This window comes from Pseudoliparis swirei, chromosome 6 (genome assembly GCF_029220125.1).
Source record: "Pseudoliparis swirei isolate HS2019 ecotype Mariana Trench chromosome 6, NWPU_hadal_v1, whole genome shotgun sequence".
Lineage (NCBI taxonomy): Eukaryota > Metazoa > Chordata > Actinopteri > Perciformes > Liparidae > Pseudoliparis > Pseudoliparis swirei.
Window position 1 is genome coordinate 19274161 of NC_079393.1, and position 17837 is coordinate 19291997.

Here is a 17837-nt window from a genome sequence, read left to right on the forward strand (position 1 = left end):
AGAAATGTAACAAACTTGTTGTTTTCTCTGAAAAAACTAAACATAAAACCTTTTTAGTTCCTTTTTTAAACTACTTTTTAAGTATTAAAAGCTAATAAGTATTGCACCTCATCTCATGTTTTTTTCAGACTAACTAAAATCAAAAAAGACAATTTGGTATTTTTTTAAAAATTACACAAACAATCACAAATAGTCCAGCAGCTTTAGTTAGAAACACTTTATTGCTGAGTTTGGCTCGACAGCGTACAGGAACACCTTTCCTAAAGTGTGTGGTTTCTGCAAAGGGAAGAATAAAACAATAGTAACAGGCCTCGTAAGGAACGAGGTGTTGCGCCGCTCTGTGACATGCCACAAGGGGGAGCCATAAGGCCACGATGCTGCCAGCGAGTCACAAATGAATCAACACGGAATGAAGAAGAATAACCTCCACACAGGTGGAAGATAATTATCATGACAAGCAGCTGGGGAAGTGAAAAGGAGCCATATTTAACTTTTTTAAAGGGAATCATGTACGGTACATTATTAATTGTATCACGTAGCATGTCGTACTTATAGTTCAATGGAGGAACACAAGAGTCAAACAAAGTTAGTACCGTTTGTTTTAAGCTTAATTGGCCCATTACTGGAACTCACGACTTCACCTGGGACAGACCTATGAAGGTGGGACATACCACTCAAGAGTAACAGTTTCAATAGAAGCCATAGTTAAATTGTATGAAAATAAAAATAAAATATTAATGAAATAGGCAGTAAAGGGAAAAAGTTAAATACATGAATGTATTAAACAATGATATAGAGGCACATTGAACTATGTTCACAAACGTCGTCACATTTATTTGTATCAAAAATATAGGTAGTCTGTAGGTTTATAAAAAAAAGTCAAACGTTTTCATAAAAAAACGTCATTGTGAATACAAAGAAATGTAATTCACACAGTAACAATGAAATCAATGTCATGACTATTGTGTTATTTATTATGAATATTACTACATTACTTTACATGCCATATGCTGTATTATGACATCCTACAGAGAGTCGTATATGTTGTTTATAATTTAACTAAATGTGAGTTTCAGATGCGAAGCTTGATTAGTTTGTGATTCACTTTCATTTCTGCAAAACCTCCGATCAGACGAACCTGCGGGGTTTCCGGTAAGTAACCGGCTCTGCGCATGCGCAATCGTTGTGATTGGAGTTTGCTGTTGAACGATGTTAGCTCCACGTGAGGAGCGCAGAGCTTAATATAGGCTCTTTCTGCTGGAGAAATCATGACACATTCCTCCCGTTGTCAGTAGACAGTCACCGGTAGCTCCACGAAACGAGTTTAGCTCTTTGTTTTACGCGTTTGTGCCACAAAACATGCAGAGAATAAAGCCTCTGAAAACGGGTTGGCAGCTGCTGAAATCAAGCTGTGAGGGAGCAGCGAAACAAGTCAACACCTCGCCTTCGACCTCCCGATATTACAGCCATGTAAGTAGACGTTGTTTTCAAACTTTATTCAATTTAAGTTCACGACGAATGAAGACAACGCGAAGTGAATGTCACGCACTGTGACTTTCAAAACAGCCGCTGTGCTCACATAACAATAAAACGTGTGTTCAACGTCAGTGTCAAACAGCCAGACAGAAAGCTACAGATCCGCGCGTGTAAAGCTAATCCTGGCACACGGGAAGGAAAGCACCTGAGGGCACACCGCACATTTACGACACCCGTTATGACTTTCGATCATTTATCTCCACCTATAAAACGTGTTCTGCGTGTAATTGATGCACTGTGGGAACAAAGTCTCACGCGGTTCCCTGTGTCCGAAATGAGATAGTGAGCGGTGCTGTAGTATCGCGAGAAGTTAATGATCAACTCTCTGTGGCCCAGCGGCCTCCTCAGGGTCGCGGCTCCTTCGGGCTCCTTTTCGACATCGATGGGGTGCTGGTTCGGGGCCGGACGCTGATCCCCGCGGCCAAGCAGTGCTTCAGGAGCCTGGTGGACGGCGAGGGGAAATACAAGGTGCCGGTGGTGTTCGTCACCAACGCTGGGAACTGCATGAGGCAGACCAAAGCTGAGCACCTGTCCGAGTTGCTGGATGTGCAGGTAAAGGCCCATTTAAAACGTTCTCTTCATCTTGCTCTCTCTCGCGTTTTTTTTTCCTGACATCAATCTTTTCTTCATCTTTCCCAGGTGTCTCCAGACCAGGTGGTGCTGTCCCACAGTCCTTTGCGAATGCTCACCCAGTTCCACAAAATGCGTGTGCTGGTGTCGGGCCAGGGCCCCGTCGAGGAGGTCGCACACAAGTATCCTGTCTTAAATCAGAGAGTCTGCTTTTTTTTCTGCACTATCTCTGGATGTTGACCTCCAAAGTGTGCATGTTCTGCTTATTTAGTGTCATTTTGCTCTATTTGGTTATCAGCATTTAATCTTTGCACCCTTCGCTGTCTGGCCGTCTCGGGGAGGGGAGGCCCCCTTTCACAGAGTTCTTGCCTCTGTTTTGTAATTTGTCACAATGGATTAGTTTGTCATTAACTCAAGTGTGGATATTTGAAGCCTTGGATTTTATTCTGATTTTCTTTTCTTAACACATCTATGAATCACCCAGTGGTTAAAAACCTTTCTAATGTATGAAAACGTATATTAAGGCATTGAAAGGAGATAAATCCCATCAAAAGGAACTGATGTCCGGGACTCTCTTGTGAGACCGAAGTGTTTCCTTCATTTGTGATTTGGGCTCGTGTGTTTGACTTTAACCCATCAAACCTCAGCCTCGGCTTTCAGGACGTGGTTACCATCGATATGCTCCGAGAGGCATATTCCCTTCTTGATGTCGTAGATCACAGCAGAAGGCCCAAACACAATGTAAGCATTAATGTTGACGCCGGTTTATGTTCACGTCTGGATGAGTGAGACGTCTCATTCTGGTATAATGTCTTCCAGACTCCATCCAGCAAAGGCTTGCCACCAATAGAAGGTATGTTTACACAGTCAACAAGTGTAATGTGTAATAATTGATGGAACCATTTAGAAAGAACCCAGGTACGGCTGCCTTTTAATGTTTCTTTCGTTGCCTGTGTGTTTCTACAGCTGTCATCTTATTTGGTGAGCCAATCCGATGGGAGACCAACCTCCAGCTCATCGTTGACGTGCTCCAGACAAATGGGAACCCAGACGATGTCTGTAGTGCCATGCGGTACCCTCACATCCCGGTCCTGGCCTGCAACATGGACCTGCTGTGGATGGCCGAGGCGAAGAATCCCAGGTACAGCGTGTGCATGTGTGTATAAAAGAAATGAGTATGAAAATGTATATTTTACTAAATGTCCCCGCCTCATAGGTTTGGTCACGGCATGTTCCTGGTGTGCTTAGAGAGCCTGTACAAGAAGGTCACCGGCTACGACCTGAAGTACGAGGCTCTGATCGGTAAACCCAGCGTGGTGACTTATAACTACGCTGAGCTGCTGGTCAGTCAGCAGGCTGAGAGACTCGGCTGGAACACACCTGTGAAGAGGCTGTACGCAATCGGGTGAGTGACTCCCTCGTCTCTTGGCGTGAGACACACATTTGACATTTCAGAAGCGTAACGTTTGTCCTTTTGTCTCGCACAAAAATGTTGATTTGAAGAAGGAGCTCCTTTTCTAATTGCGTTTGTCTCTCCATCTCTTTTTAAAGCGATAACCCCATGTCGGACATTTACGGCGCCAACCTCTACAACAACTACCTTCAGGCTTGCCAGCGAACCACGGCCCAGGCGCAGACTCGGAGTGGCGGAGGAGATCCCTCGGCAGGAACCGTTGCCGCCGCCTCAAAGGTGACATCGACGGTCGCGGTCGGGGTGGAGGAGGAGCTCCCAGAGGGGTGCAGCTCCATCCTGGTGTGCACTGGCGTGTACAGCAGAGACCAGCAGGAGCAGCACGTCTTCCACGGGCACCGGGACTTCCGCTTTGACCCCGCCCTCACGCAGCCGTCCTTTGTGGTGGAGGACGTGAAGGAGGCGGTGGAGCTGGTGTTTCAGCAGGAAGGCTGGCCTCTGGACTAGGACGTCTCACTTCTCCCTGACCCTGGTTCTCACGGCGCAGATGTCGCCGTTTCGTTGGCTGGTTCCTCGAGATCTTCACAGTGCCACAGATTCAAAAAGCAGCAATATGCAGTTTTACACTAAATACAGGAACGTTACACTCATTTTCTGTCGTCAGGCATCGTCATGCGACACAGACCGCTGCACTATCAATATTTAGTATTCTTATGAACACATCACTGTTTCTAATGGCCCCACCTACCACCTGTAACACTGTCAACTTTATCAAGAGGGACGTTGAGTCCCTCCTTTCCTTTTGTACAATGCAATGAATTCACTTTTCTTTTTTTTTAACTCGTGGATGTTGAGGAATTCTAGGTGTTGAGTTACATGTATTTTTACTACAATTAGACTTTTGTATAGTATGCGTCAGTTCATGGACAAAGTCCATAAGATGGTTCGTCTGACACAACGTGTTTCTCGAGAGGAATAGATGGATCTTTTACTATTTGCACAACCGTCTACCTAACTGGATCATCTTGCCTTTTCAAAATATAGCCCCACCCCCCCAGCAGGTCTTCATTAGACCAGTCCTGCTGTTTGTTTTTACTGCCATCATATTTCAGCTCCATTTGTTTTTAAGATTAGGCGGGTGCGTAACGCCGTAACCACCAATGAGATTAAGTTTCCAGGTTTCAGTCAAGTTCAGTTTGGATTCAAGCCTCAATCAAGAGTACGGTCATTTTAATTTAAACTACATTTTTGAAATGGAAAAAAGTACCACAGTTGCAACCAAATGGGGGAAAAAGGTGCCATTTTTTTGTGAAATGGTTAAAGTCATGAAAATGTTAGGAATGGTCATTATAAATGTTTGTAATTAAAGACTTGTATGGGAGGAACATGGACTTACAGTTGTAGGCTTCTTATAACTAACGGGTATAATACAAAGAGGTTTTGCAGGTACTTGCATTGTAGGATGAAACTGAAACTCCGGTATTGTACTGAAACTAAACGTACGGATTGAAAGAACAATTAGAAAGCGTAAAAGAAAACGTTCTGGATCTGAGCATAGAGTCGTCCAGCAGAGCGGTGGTCGTGCCGGGTCGCTTCACATTCAGCTGTGATCCTCACGCCAATATCTCTAAGTATGTTTGACAAGCACCCGTCCTTTAAAATATGTGTTACTGATTCCACAAACAATAAATACTATTCAAAATACGTAAGAAGAACTTTTACACACACACAATGCACAGTGTATAGTTTCTCTTAAACTGCAGACACTTATTGGTCCAAGTCTTTAACGACGTGCTTCGGTCCACTCAGCACCCGCACTTTTTATCTGGAGACGCGGTGCCGTGGACCGGGTGGGAGCTGTTGCGCAACATGAATTGGGGCGAGTCCTGGGGAATCTCCTCCATGATGGCCGTGCCGGTGCGTGCCAGCAGCTCCCGGGCCATGAGGACGAAGGCCGCCTCCACGTTCTGGGCCTCCTTGGCCGAGGTCTCCAGAGCGGCCAGCACTCTGTTGTTTTCTGCCAGAGTGCACGCGTCCTCGAACAACACCTGCCTCTGGGCCTGAAGGTCGGACTTATTACCTGCAGGGGCAAACGGAACAGGACGTGCAACAAGTCATCAATCAAAACCATAACAAGCAGACACTTCATCAATTTATCTTACTGTCTATCAAATGACAACATTTAGAATATTTATATTTCAATCTTCTGAAATTGTCCAAAGTGTGATGTATTGATAGGCTACTGCTTGTTTTGTCTGACCAGTACAAACTGCAAATGATTGAGTTCATTATTAAATATGAAAAAGCATTACATCCTCATATTTGTGAAGCTGGAATGAGATACTGTTAAGTAGTTTTGCTTGAAAAATGACAAACGACTAATTGATTAACAAAATAGTATAAATAAATTGTTTTCATTAATCTCAGGGGTTCTCAAAAGTGTTGGGGCCAGGGACGCCTTACAGGGGTGAACTTTTTCCAACGACCCCTCTTAATCAGAAAATAAATTTGTACGAAATATAGTGTTTCTAAAACGTTTAAATCTAAAACACGTCAGACCATATTTCATCGTGCTAAACGGGAACACATTTCACATGCGATGAGATAATCCTTATGTTGGAACCACGTATATACTTCTAAGACAGGCGATTTGATTCAAATTGCATTTGTACTAAACTTGCAGCATTCACTGTAAACAGTTAGACTTTTCCTGTCATTTATATGAAAATATTTTTTTGAAAATTAACATTTACAATTGGGATAGTCTCAATTATTCCAAAAATCTTAACTTTCTCATCAAAAGCTGACTTTCAGTAAGTGCTCCAACGTTGGAACAATGAATGTATTGCTGTGTGAAACAATCATCAATATCTGTCGGCCCAAGCTCAAGGACATCGTTTGTGCTTTGATGGAAATGGTCCCAATCTGTCGATATGCACCTTTTAATAATAGAGCATCATTTTGTAATTCATAGCAATTATTCTGTAGCCGACAGACTGCCATAGCCCACTTTGAGAATCACTGATTGTTTGAGCTCAACCGACCAACAGTCCAAAATACAAACATCCAGTTTACAATCATGTGACAGATGAAACCAGAGTATAGTGGATAGAGGACGTTTAATAAATAGTCAAAATAGTTGCAGATTGTCTGCCAGAATAAAAATAGTTGGGGAACCACTGGTGTATTGTGTCACTGAAACCAACTTAGTTCCCCTCTGCTCACCGATGAGAATCAGCAACACGCTGGAAGCTCCAAACTGCTCCACCTCCCGGATCCAGTGGGGAGCGGATTCAAATGTGCTGCGGCGTGTGATGTCATAGGTCACCATGGCCCCGTGGGCACTGCGGTAGTAGCTTTGAGTTATAGTGCGAAATCGCTCCTGTCCTGCTGTGTCCCACACCTGCATCTGCAATAACAACACAAAACGCCTTCAATGCGACTCCAATGGTTACAACGTTTGCAAGAAGTTGTTGTCGATGCGCTGTGGAGGGGATCAGTCCTTTTTAAACTAGAATGGGCACTCGGTAGAGCGCATACCTTCGCATATCACAAGATTGGGCATTGAATTATGAACATTTTGGCATTAGTTGCATGCCAATTGGACAAAAATGTATCGTGCTATGGTAAAAAAAAGAGTTTGACCTTTCCATGACCTTGACCTTGACCTTTGACCCGATTGATCCCAAAATCTAATCAAATGGTCCCCGGATAATAACCAATCATCCCACCAAATTTCATGCGATTCAAGAACATTTTGACCTGTTCATGACCTTTGACCTTGACCTTTGACCCGATCGATCCCAAAATCTAGTCAACTGGTCCCCGGATAATAAACAATCATCCCACCAAATTTCATGCGATTCGGTTCAATACTTTTTGAGTTCTGCGAAAGATTTTGACCTGTTCATGACCTTTGACCTTTGACCATCGATCCCCCCAAATCTACTCTGGTCCCCGGATAATAAACAATCATCCCACCAAATTTCATGCCATTCGGTTCAATACTTTTTGAGTTCTGCGAAAGATTTTGACCTGTTCATGACCTTTGACCTTTGACCTTGACCCGATCGATCCAAAATCTAATCAACTGGTCCCGGATAATAAACAATCATCCCACCAAATTTCATGCGATTCGGTTCAATACTTTTTGAGTTCTGCGAAAGATTTTGACCTGTTCATGACCTTTGACCTTTGACCCGATCGATCCCAAAATCTAATCAACTGGTCCCCGGATAATAAACAATCATCCCACCAAATTTCATGCGATTCGGTTCAATACTTTTTGAGTTCTGCGAAAGATTTTGACCTGTTCATGACCTTTGACCTTTGACCTGATCGATCCCAAAATCTAATCAACTGGTCCCCGGATAATAAACAATCACCCACCAAATTTCATGCGATTCGGTTCAATACTTTTGAGTTCTGCGAAAGATTTTGACCTGTTCATGACCTTTGACCTTTGACCTTTGACCCGATCGATCCCAAAATCTAATCAACTGGTCCCCGGATAATAAACAATCATCCCACCAAATTTCATGCGATTCGGTTCAATACTTTTTGAGATTTGCGAATAACACGCATACAAATAAATAAATAAATAAATACACGGCGATCAAAACATAACCTTCCGGCATTTTCAATGCGAAGGTAACTATGCTTATCTGTACAGAGCTCCAAAGTAATTACCATAACAACACAACCAACCGGTGAACAAATTAACACACCCAGAAAGCTAACACACGGATGATGTCATTCGAAGGAAGCTGTCTCGGTCTCTAAAGTTTAGGAGAAGGGAAAGTGCATAAACTAATAACGCTTATATAACATATAAAAAGCATACCCATGATGAAACTAAACGATCCCTGATGTATGTGGGTTGTCAGAGCAGAGTGCATGTCTCCTACCTTCACCTTCTTGCCATCAACATCCAGGGTACGAACAGTAAAGTCCACTCCGATGGTGTTTTGCTGCTTCTCGATGAATATGCCAGATTTGAAGCTCTGGACCACACAGGTTTTACCCACATTCGAGTCCCCAACCAGGATGATTTTGAAAAGAAAGTCGAACGAGTCCTCAGTCTCCGGCCCTGCAGGCTGCATGGTGGGAGGAGGAATGTGTGTACACAACAAACACAGCACCCAGAGGTTGAAACACTAGCTCCAAGACCTCGGTGCCTCGATGCAACAAAACTGGTTCCTTCTAAGTAGTGTCAATAAAGAACTGAGAGCGTTTACAGAAACAGCATCCTTGACAGATACGGGGGCTAATCAGGTTCACACCAGCTGTAAGTGTAACAGTCCATGTGACCAACGACATAAAACAACTTCATGATCCCATAGCAGAGGAATTAAATCCCTTTTTCCTGGAAGTAAAAGTCAGCATCCAAAAAGCAGTTTCTTCATTCTGTGCTAGTTTCCACGGCAACGCTACACTATTGAGAACAAAAAAGAAGCTTGAAGCCTTGAACTCTCTTCAGTGTGCACCGCTGCCCTGTCGACTGTCACTCCTCCTGCCCTCACACCTCTCACTTTCATTCTCAGGTAATTCAAGACACGCCCCTTACCTGTCTTTGTAGGCGGGATCTCCAACTGCCAGCCCAACTGCACCACTGCATCCTGGGATATGTGTTTTCTCTGCAGGCTCCGCAATGGGACACAACACCTGCAAGAGGCAGAATTCAAACTCAATGACCTGAAACATTGTTCAATACCGGAGTTACTGGCTCAGGAATGTAGAGACCGGTTTAGATGAATTGAGACACTCAGCTCTTGTAGGTTTTGGAACTGGTTAAGACCTCCCATTTTAGTCAGACCTCTCCCTCTACCAGGTGAGAGGTAGAGGTACACAGACAGCCACAGTGCTGGAGGTTCACTTTGAGCAGTGGATCTGTCTGAAGACGGCTTTTGCTCACGAGACTCAGAGAGCAAACACCCCGGAGCAAACGGCCTGAACTGCTTGGGGCAAATGAACTTCTGCTGACAAAACAGAAACACTTGACATTTGTCTCCACAGCTGTCCTTTGGACCCCAGAATGTTATTTGTCCATTTAAAAAAAATTCCTACGCCGTTAACCCCTCGCAGACTCCTGACGACCAACACATTCCACAGCACTGAACAACAGGAAGGGGTCAAGCGGAGCAGAAGAACCGGCAAAACCCGACCCGACGGAGTGTAACTGAAATCCTTTTACCTCAGGCTGCATACATTGGTGTCACAGCGTGATGTGAACAGAGAGCATACTGCTCTGATTCTGAGTCTCTCTCTCTCCCCCCCTCCACTTGTTCTGTCGTCATCTCAGCCCACTGAGGAACAAGGCACAGCTGGACACAGAACAATGTGTGAGTGTGAGGGGCACTTGGCCAAGCTGGGTCTATCTTTGGCTGTGACCACAGCTGTGGTGCGAGTGGTTATGCTTTATTAAATGAAAATAAATGTAGTTTTGTTGACCGTTTATAGTGATGGAACAAATGAGACAAGCACAACACGGAAACATTACTTTGATATCCAAATAGCAAATTGATTCAATTTACAGGATACAACTAAATAAACTCCAGGCTTTTAAATGTCTCGCCATGACAACAGTTATGCTCGACATTACCGTCGTATGAAAGCAGACTTCCTTAAACATATAATCGTCTTTGTAAATTCATGTACAAATTCAGACGTACAAACTAATTTGAGCTCCTGATTACAAAATCGCTCCAGTGTGCAACAATAAAGCAAACCAAAATATTGAAACGGTAGCTAAATTGTTCGTATTAGAGTACAGACATATTTCTGTGATTCAACAGAGCCTCAGGAGCTGTGGTGGCGGGGATGAGTTGCCGGTGAAATCATTCTTGAGCCGCAACTGAGCTCCGGCGTCAGTCACAGCCGGCCGTGTCATCTTCTCTGCGCTGCAATGACACGGCGCCTCAGTCTGAACGCGCTGCTGGGGCTTTGTTGGCACCGTGGTTGTTTCTGAGGTTTCTTCACAGATGTGTTATTCAGTGTTATTTCCTGAGGAGGGACATGAATCGGCTTCCAGGGGATTGGATTGTAAAAGCTGGGTGACGAGTAGGATTTCTCGTAGGGACCTGTAAGAAATCAATGCAATAGAATACTAAGATCAGCAGAGCACATTCAATAAATAAGCTGCCATGACACCCAAGGCCAACATTAAAGGTTTAATCATACGGTGTGAGTTAGTCCAGGATTGATAAAGCCCCGGCAGTATTTCCCAGATGACTTAGATGAACGTACTTGTTAGGTAGCAAGGTGATTTGGAAGTCGCTCGGCTTCTTTCATTGGCTTTTGCCAGCCAGTGCTTAAACTTCTCCTCTGCCCTCTTGTGGCGCTCTTCCTCCTGCTCCTCCTTCAGGGCCGCTGCCTCCTGTCAAGATAAAAGGATATATCAGAATGTTGTTTGTTTCTGCTGGTCAAAAATAACATATATATATATATAACAAACATGGTCATTGAAAGCAGAATAACTCCATATTACTTTGTCCTTCTTCTCCAATTCCATTTGTTCTTGGTTCTTCTTCTGCAGCCAGACTTTGTACTTTTGTTGAGCTCTCTGTTCAGTCTCCCTCTGCTTCTCCTGCTGCTTCTGTATCTCCTCCTCCTCCTTGCTCAGTTTTATGAGTTGCTCCTGCTTATCCTGCGATTGCATGAAGAAATAAAACAACAATTACTGTGTAATTAAACACAGGTTTACTGACTTTAAAGTAGCAGGGGCTTACCTGATCTATTTTCATCTTTAACCATTCTTGCATCTTCTTTTCCATGACAATCTTTTTCTGTTCCCGCTCTCTTTCTTGTTGTTCTTTTTTTTCCTTCCGTAACTGCTCCTAATTTGTAAATAAAAAGGATAGAAACAAGTTTTAGAATCATAAAATGTATTTCATAAAAAAGGGGGAAATTATGGTTCGCCGTATGGAAACAATAAAACGTACAAAAAGCTATGGGATGTAAGGAAAGTAACCACTGCTTCAGTTATACAAATGATAATTCACTGTGGCTTGCCTCCTCTGCTTGTTTTTCCAATTTGAAACGGTCTTCTTTGGCTTTGTTCACCAGCCACATCTCCCATGCACTGAGAGACGGCGAACCTGCTGGTCCAACAGCATCCAACATCTGCACTGAAGGGGTTCTTGGTAGCTCACATCTATAACAAAAACAGATATTCAATTGAATACTTACATTTTATCGGGGTGAGTCGGGCACTCTTTGGCCGTGAACACATTCCTATTAAGCAGCTTAAGCTTGAATGATCCAGGAGCACCTGACTGGTGAAACGCTGAGCTTGGAGTCGTCGCTCCTTCTGGGCTCCAGGTCTTCATCGCTGTCAAAACTGTCGTGATAGATGGGAGAAAGCAGAGAGAATGTGTCTTCGTCGTCGGATAGGACGCCGTCGTCCAAGCCCTTGGATGTGAAGTCTTTCCCCTGGCTCGTTTTGACAGGGGTCGAGCTGAAGCCCCGAGACACAGAGGCAGGACAGCTCGGCAACCTCCCTCCAGACATGGCCAGCCGTTGTCTGAACACAAGGTGGACACGTGACAATGTTTACATCACGTTAGGTTCAGTGAAGCGTGCGTTGTTTCTGTAACTTCACCTCAAACACACCTATGCAACGTTTAAGTAACATAAACCACGAACATGTTTTAACGGTTCACAAAGTGGGGGCTAACATTAGCTATAAAAGGAAACCATCAGATAGCGTGGGTTAGCAAATTTAGCTAGAATATTATATCTAACGTGCTACTACGAAGGTTTCATCCTCTGTCGTATGCGAGCCAACACCGCGGTGCGTGTGTGCTGTACTCGGAAGAATTGTGAACATTTCGTAACCCACCTTTTTAGCGTATATTTGAAGAACAGTCCCAGTGTTGTGCTCGTTTCTTTTCACTTGCGCTGGAACTGATTCGCAAACAGCTCTGTTCCCATGATGCACCACGGCCCAACGCGGCCTCAGTAACCATGGTGACGTTTGACGCTTACACGCGTACGTCCTTTTTTACGTAAATACGTCATGAGCTTGAAAGTGAATCTGTCAACACGTCGTCTACATCTAAAAAGTTGTTTTTAATCATGTAGTAAAAGAGGTATCGCATTTTTTTGTAAATATTCTAACAATAGCATAATGTAAAACAAATAATAATATAAGGGGCTACATGTATACGATTGTATGATTGGTCCTTTTTTAATATTATTATTATGTTATATATCTGAATGGCAATTCCAATGTGTCTGGACTGTTGGTCTCGGCACACAAATAATTCAGGCCTACAGAAAACAGTGTAGAATTCATGAGCTAGCTTGCACGATGCTAAATTAACTGCAGCTCATGTATCTTATGAAAGAAAGCTTAAAAACATTCAGAAGATAAACAAGCTTTATTTTACAGAGGTTATAGATGCTACAATATTATTCAGATTTGCTCATATGATTTATGTTATCTTATTTTGGTGATGGATTGTGAAATGTTGATATTTTCATCCCGTGGTTTTTGTGTAGTCTTTTATTCCATGTTAAGCTGTTCTGTCATTGCTGTGCTTGTTGTGCTTCAGACAATGAGTCCATTCCCTGTAATAACAGACAGTTATTCCTAGCTGCTCTGATCCAGTTTAAATTGACCTGCCCATGGACTCTGTCTCACTCCCACTCAACATTATGAGTTTAATTACCAGTGGCTGCTATTTTGAGCTTGCAAACTGAAAGGCTGCTTTCACAAACACATGTGGTATTTTGTGAATGTTTTTAATTACTTGCAGCACTACATTCATTTGTTGTATTGTTTATTGACTTTTAATGCTGAAGCCCACTTGATAAGCAACATGTTCCAGTTTCCCTGAGTTGTTGATTAACAATTAGCCTTTTAAGTACAAGTAGCAATACCACGGTGAAATAGTTAGCATTACAGGTCCTGCATTCAAAATGTCAATAAAGTAAATGTACAGAAAGCCTATAGAGCTATCAAGTGTAAAAGTACTAGTTGTGCTAATTATGTATATAATATTAATGGGTTGAAATTATTGATGCATTCATGTATGTGGTGAATTCTAACTATGTTTATCATGATGTAATTGCTGATTATATCTGTACTAACAATCTGAATCTGCAAAATTACGAACTAAAGTTATCAAATATATTAAGTGGAGTAATAATTGACCTCAAATATTTCCCTATATGAAAAATAATGAAGCAAAACTATAAAGTACGATAAGACTTAAACACTCAAGTACTGGAATATCTGTACTTATGTACAGTACTTATGTCCTGAGTTACTTTCCACCACTGCTCTGAATAAGTCATCAATGAAACAGCAACAACAGCCACGGTTCTGTAGTTTGTCGGTAATCATAGAAATATTTCTGGGGCGCTCCTTAAATCGCTCCCATCCATCACTCCTCCTGGATACAATTGTGTCTAATGTGTTAGTTCCCTGTTAGACGTCTCCAGTTCTGCGTAAGATCACGACCCAGGAGGATAATCAGCCGCCGGCACGTGTCCGATCCAACGTGTCTCCAGACTCACACCAGGGTGAGGGATTCCAGCTCTGGCCTCTGCTGGTCCTCTCCTCGAAGAGCAGGAGTTCTCATTCAGAGCTCTGCATGGTCCCTTATTGACTGCATCCAGCAGCCCAGCAGCCAGCTCTCTGGCCAAGGTGGTATGTTGGCCGGGGATCTTCGGAGACTGCCAGAGCGCAGAGGCCGACTGCGTCCAGACTCTGGACTGCGGAGGAAGTCCTGCAAGAAGATCAAAGTTATCATCTGTGTACTGCTTGTGGAGCTGTGTGAGAGATTCACTTTCTTTGGCATTGTATGCAACACGATTCTCTTCTGCACTGTGAAGCTGGGCTATGATAACTACCTGGCTGCGACAGTCAACCTGTGCTTCATAGGAGCCAGTACCCTGACCCCTGTTCTGGTTGGGTGGTTTGCAGAGACCTGCCTGGGAAGGAGCAAGGTGCTCTACGGGTGTGCTTTACTTCACTTCTTCGGTAAGACACGGTTGATGGTTACTGCATGTTGTCTGATGTGATGAAATGTGTGCAAAAACTAGAGTCGATTTCTGTGATAAGATTAGACGTGTTGTAATGTAATGAGGCTCAAATCTGACAGTTTAGAAGATAAGATATGTATCTGCGACATGAACAAGAAAGTTGCACAAATATCTGAGCTCATTTCACGTGCGTTAGAAATTCTTCCAAGGTGTTTAGTCATGGATCTGCTTTGGAGAAGTCACACTCCTGCTTGAACTCCAGACACAACCACGTGCCATGAATTCCACTTCCAGGCACAGCCATGCTGCCCGTTGTGGCATTCCCGTTTGAAGACTTCTACATTGACACTCATCACATGACGCACCAGCTGAAACCTCGGGACCAGCAAATCTTGTTCTACACCGGCCTCCTGGCCGCTGCACTGGGCATCGGCGGCATCCGGGCCATCCTGTGTCCCATGGGAGCCTACAGCCTGCAGTGCTACAATCAGCACCAGCTCCTGTCCTTCTTCAACTGGTGAGTGGTGTTGCCGTCTGAGATGCACACACACACACACACACACTCACACACACACACCATTCTCCAGTACTCTGACTTTATGATGATTTGTCCACTGTTTTGTCGTCCTCTAGTTGTTATGTCTATGTATTGTCTTTTCTCTTATAATAAAAAATAAAAATAAAATAAAAATGAATATCAGACGCCAAACAGTCCATTGATATTGTTACTCGGGTCTGTTTAATCATCACAGGTTGTTTATGGCTCAGTTATACTGCATAGAGACAAGACATTGGAGCACCTTGCCAGTTCTGGGTCGATTATGGAGAGCAAGCAGAAACTCTAATGCCCGAGTGGCAAGAGGCTTGTGTGATTGGAGTTCATTTGACAGTAATTTGAAATTTAAACGACCCAATGATGGAGTCAGGGGATCATCACAGTTAATACAATTCATCATGAATCGCTGAATTTCTTGAGAATCCACTCATTAGTAGTCACCAAAATAAATGCAACATCATGGTGGCACTAGAGGTAAAGAATCAGCAAAGTGGGCTTCATCTTCTGGGGACCATGAGCACCTGTAGATGGTTTCACGGCACTAGCATGGCAAAACGATTATGTGTCGACTTATGAGGAGATGGAAATGTGTTATTCGTTGACATCTGCAAACAGTATGTTCATGCGAAGTTAGCGTGATGTTTGTTTTATTCATGTTTAGGTTCTACTGGCTGGTCAACCTGAATTCCACTGTGGTGTTTTTGGGTATTGCTTACATCCAGCAGTCTGTGGCCAAAAACCTTGGCTTCCTCATCCCCTTCACCTCGGTGCTCCTGGCTCTCATCGCCATACACATGATGCGGAACAAACTCACCTATAAACCACAGAGAGGTAACGTACACAAGAAAAGAGAGACAAATAAAAAGAGTTTTATAGAGGCACACTACATACACTTCATTATGCACCTTTGTGTGTCTGTCACACTGCAGCCGGATCTCTGTTGACCACACTGGGAGTGTTCTTGAACTCTCTCAAGATGTGCTGCCTCCACTCACACCTGAGTGGAGACGTGGGGTCTTGGCTGGACCGGGCCAAGGAGAACAATGGCGGGCGTTACAGCGAAACACATGTGGAAAACGTCAAAGTCCTGGCCAAGCTCTTCCCTCTTTATAGCCTCCAGCTGCTTTACAGAGCCTGCATCACACAGGCAGGTCACTGGGAATAGTCTGGGTCTTTATTATAAAGCATTAAAAAATAGGATCATGTACATGTTTTATCACACGCAGGGAGGCTAAGAATATGTTTTCTACAGATTCCCTCAAGTTTCTACATACAGACAATGAACTCAAACCTTCACCTGCACAACCTCCTGTTGCCCATCGGCACCATGAATGTGATCAGTATCCTCCCTCTGCTGCTCTTAGCGCCGCTGATCGAATGTGTGACCACTTGCTACCTCTCCAAGGGAAAAACTCCTCTGGCGCCTGCAAAAGTCATCAGTGAGTATCTCTCTGTGCACACGTGCACACCCCGACTAATGCACACATCATTCTAACGTTTCTCTCGCTCTTCTGCCTCTTTCATCCTCCCTGTTTCCTCCCGTAATTATTCTGCAGCCCTCTCTCTCATCAACCCCTCCCTGTCTATCCTCCCCTTCCAGCTCTCGGCCATGCGTGTGCCACCCTGTCGGTCCTGGTGGCAGGTTTGTCTGAGCTGTGGAGGAAGGCGTACCCTCTGGTGGAGCAGACCCTGTCTGGAAAGGTTATGCAGGTGTCGTCCATGCCATGCTTCCAGCTGGCTCCTCAGTACATCCTGCTCGGTCTCGCAGAGGCTCTCGTCACTCCTGCATGTATGTGACAGACGTATGGGCTCCATCGTTTCACTCGGTGCAGGTCTCATCAAATTAGCACAAACTGGCACCAAAAAAAAAAGGCCTTTTGACTTTTACCCCGGTCAGAAATGCGGGCGTGTATGTCACAAATACACAGCAGGAATGATGATCACACGTTCCTGCCATCACTTCCTCTCTGGCAGGTTCCCTCATATCTTTCCAGCTGACCCCGAGCCACATCAGAGGGATCTCCCTGCACTTCCTCACTCTGTCCTACGGAGGAGGCTGCTTTCTGGGAGCCTTCCTCATTCAGCTGGCGTTCTTTCTTTCTGGGGGTAAAATGAGCACCAATAATAATGTGCTGCCTGCTTTCATCCAAGAACAACATTACAGTGACACTGGAATTTTGATTGGGAAAAAAACAATGCTACTAATGCTGATCTGACCACGTTGATGCTCGTTTACAGGTAACTTCTACCCAAACATATTGCATGATGGGAATCTGGAGAGGTTCTTCTTCCTCCTGGCCACGCTGATGGCTGTAAATACCGTGGTGTTTTGGAGCGTATCTAACAGGTAGGCCCACAGCTCACATTACAAACATGTGGAATACAAGTTATACTTCATTTTGCATCATCATTCTCATCTCACTGATGCTGTCCAGGTACAAAGACCTGACGGTGCAGGGTAAAGGCCTGACCATCAGCCCGCTGACCGAGAAGCTGCTGCACGACAAGGCCTGTCTGCGGTTCTACGACACGGTGGATTGCTCCTACACAAACAAATCTATTGAATCCATTTTATGACTGCCTTCATTATTATATCTACCGTTAGTGGCGCTGAATGTTACTTTCAAAGTCTGTGACTTGGGAAATTGTGAACTCTATAAATGTATATAAGAGTATTTGGAATGAACAATCATAATGTAGTGACATCATTTATGTATTTAATCGAACAGTCCCCGGACTGCAACTGGGGAATGTTATTTGACTTTTGTTAAAATG

At 43.9% G+C, this 17837-nt stretch overlaps 4 protein-coding genes across 4 annotated transcripts; 2 read left to right on the forward strand and 2 right to left on the reverse strand.

Moving 5' to 3' along the window:
- The first annotated feature begins 1193 nt into the window (after window positions 1-1193).
- On the forward strand, window positions 1194-4908 carry hdhd5 (haloacid dehalogenase like hydrolase domain containing 5). Its single transcript, XM_056415770.1, has 8 exons — window positions 1194-1470; window positions 1873-2088; window positions 2176-2288; window positions 2754-2847; window positions 2926-2959; window positions 3073-3247; window positions 3323-3511; window positions 3658-4908. Exons 1-8 carry the CDS (start codon window positions 1360-1362, stop codon window positions 4022-4024), a joined length of 1299 nt encoding a protein of 432 aa, XP_056271745.1. The 5' UTR covers window positions 1194-1359; the 3' UTR covers window positions 4025-4908.
- LOC130194710 (ras-related protein Rab-19) lies at window positions 4731-9867 on the reverse strand. Its single transcript, XM_056415772.1, has 5 exons — window positions 9711-9867; window positions 9084-9181; window positions 8425-8613; window positions 6743-6926; window positions 4731-5597 (listed from the first exon to the last, which is right to left on the reverse strand). The coding sequence occupies exons 2-5, from the start codon at window positions 9132-9134 to the stop codon at window positions 5323-5325; spliced, it is 699 nt and encodes a 232-aa protein (XP_056271747.1). The 5' UTR covers window positions 9135-9181; window positions 9711-9867; the 3' UTR covers window positions 4731-5322.
- Window positions 9868-9954: 87 nt separating this feature from the next.
- On the reverse strand, window positions 9955-12440 carry ccdc34 (coiled-coil domain containing 34). The gene is made up of 7 exons (XM_056415771.1): window positions 12357-12440; window positions 11787-12038; window positions 11528-11669; window positions 11245-11352; window positions 11004-11162; window positions 10763-10892; window positions 9955-10596 (listed from the first exon to the last, which is right to left on the reverse strand). Exons 2-7 carry the CDS (start codon window positions 12023-12025, stop codon window positions 10403-10405), a joined length of 972 nt encoding a protein of 323 aa, XP_056271746.1. The 5' UTR covers window positions 12026-12038; window positions 12357-12440; the 3' UTR covers window positions 9955-10402.
- Window positions 12441-12646: 206 nt separating this feature from the next.
- On the forward strand, window positions 12647-17639 carry slc15a5 (solute carrier family 15 member 5). The gene is made up of 9 exons (XM_056415769.1): window positions 12647-14504; window positions 14801-15023; window positions 15724-15893; window positions 15992-16209; window positions 16315-16501; window positions 16663-16851; window positions 17037-17168; window positions 17301-17409; window positions 17498-17639. Exons 1-9 carry the CDS (start codon window positions 14174-14176, stop codon window positions 17637-17639), a joined length of 1701 nt encoding a protein of 566 aa, XP_056271744.1. The 5' UTR covers window positions 12647-14173.
- The last annotated feature ends 198 nt before the right edge of the window (window positions 17640-17837 follow it).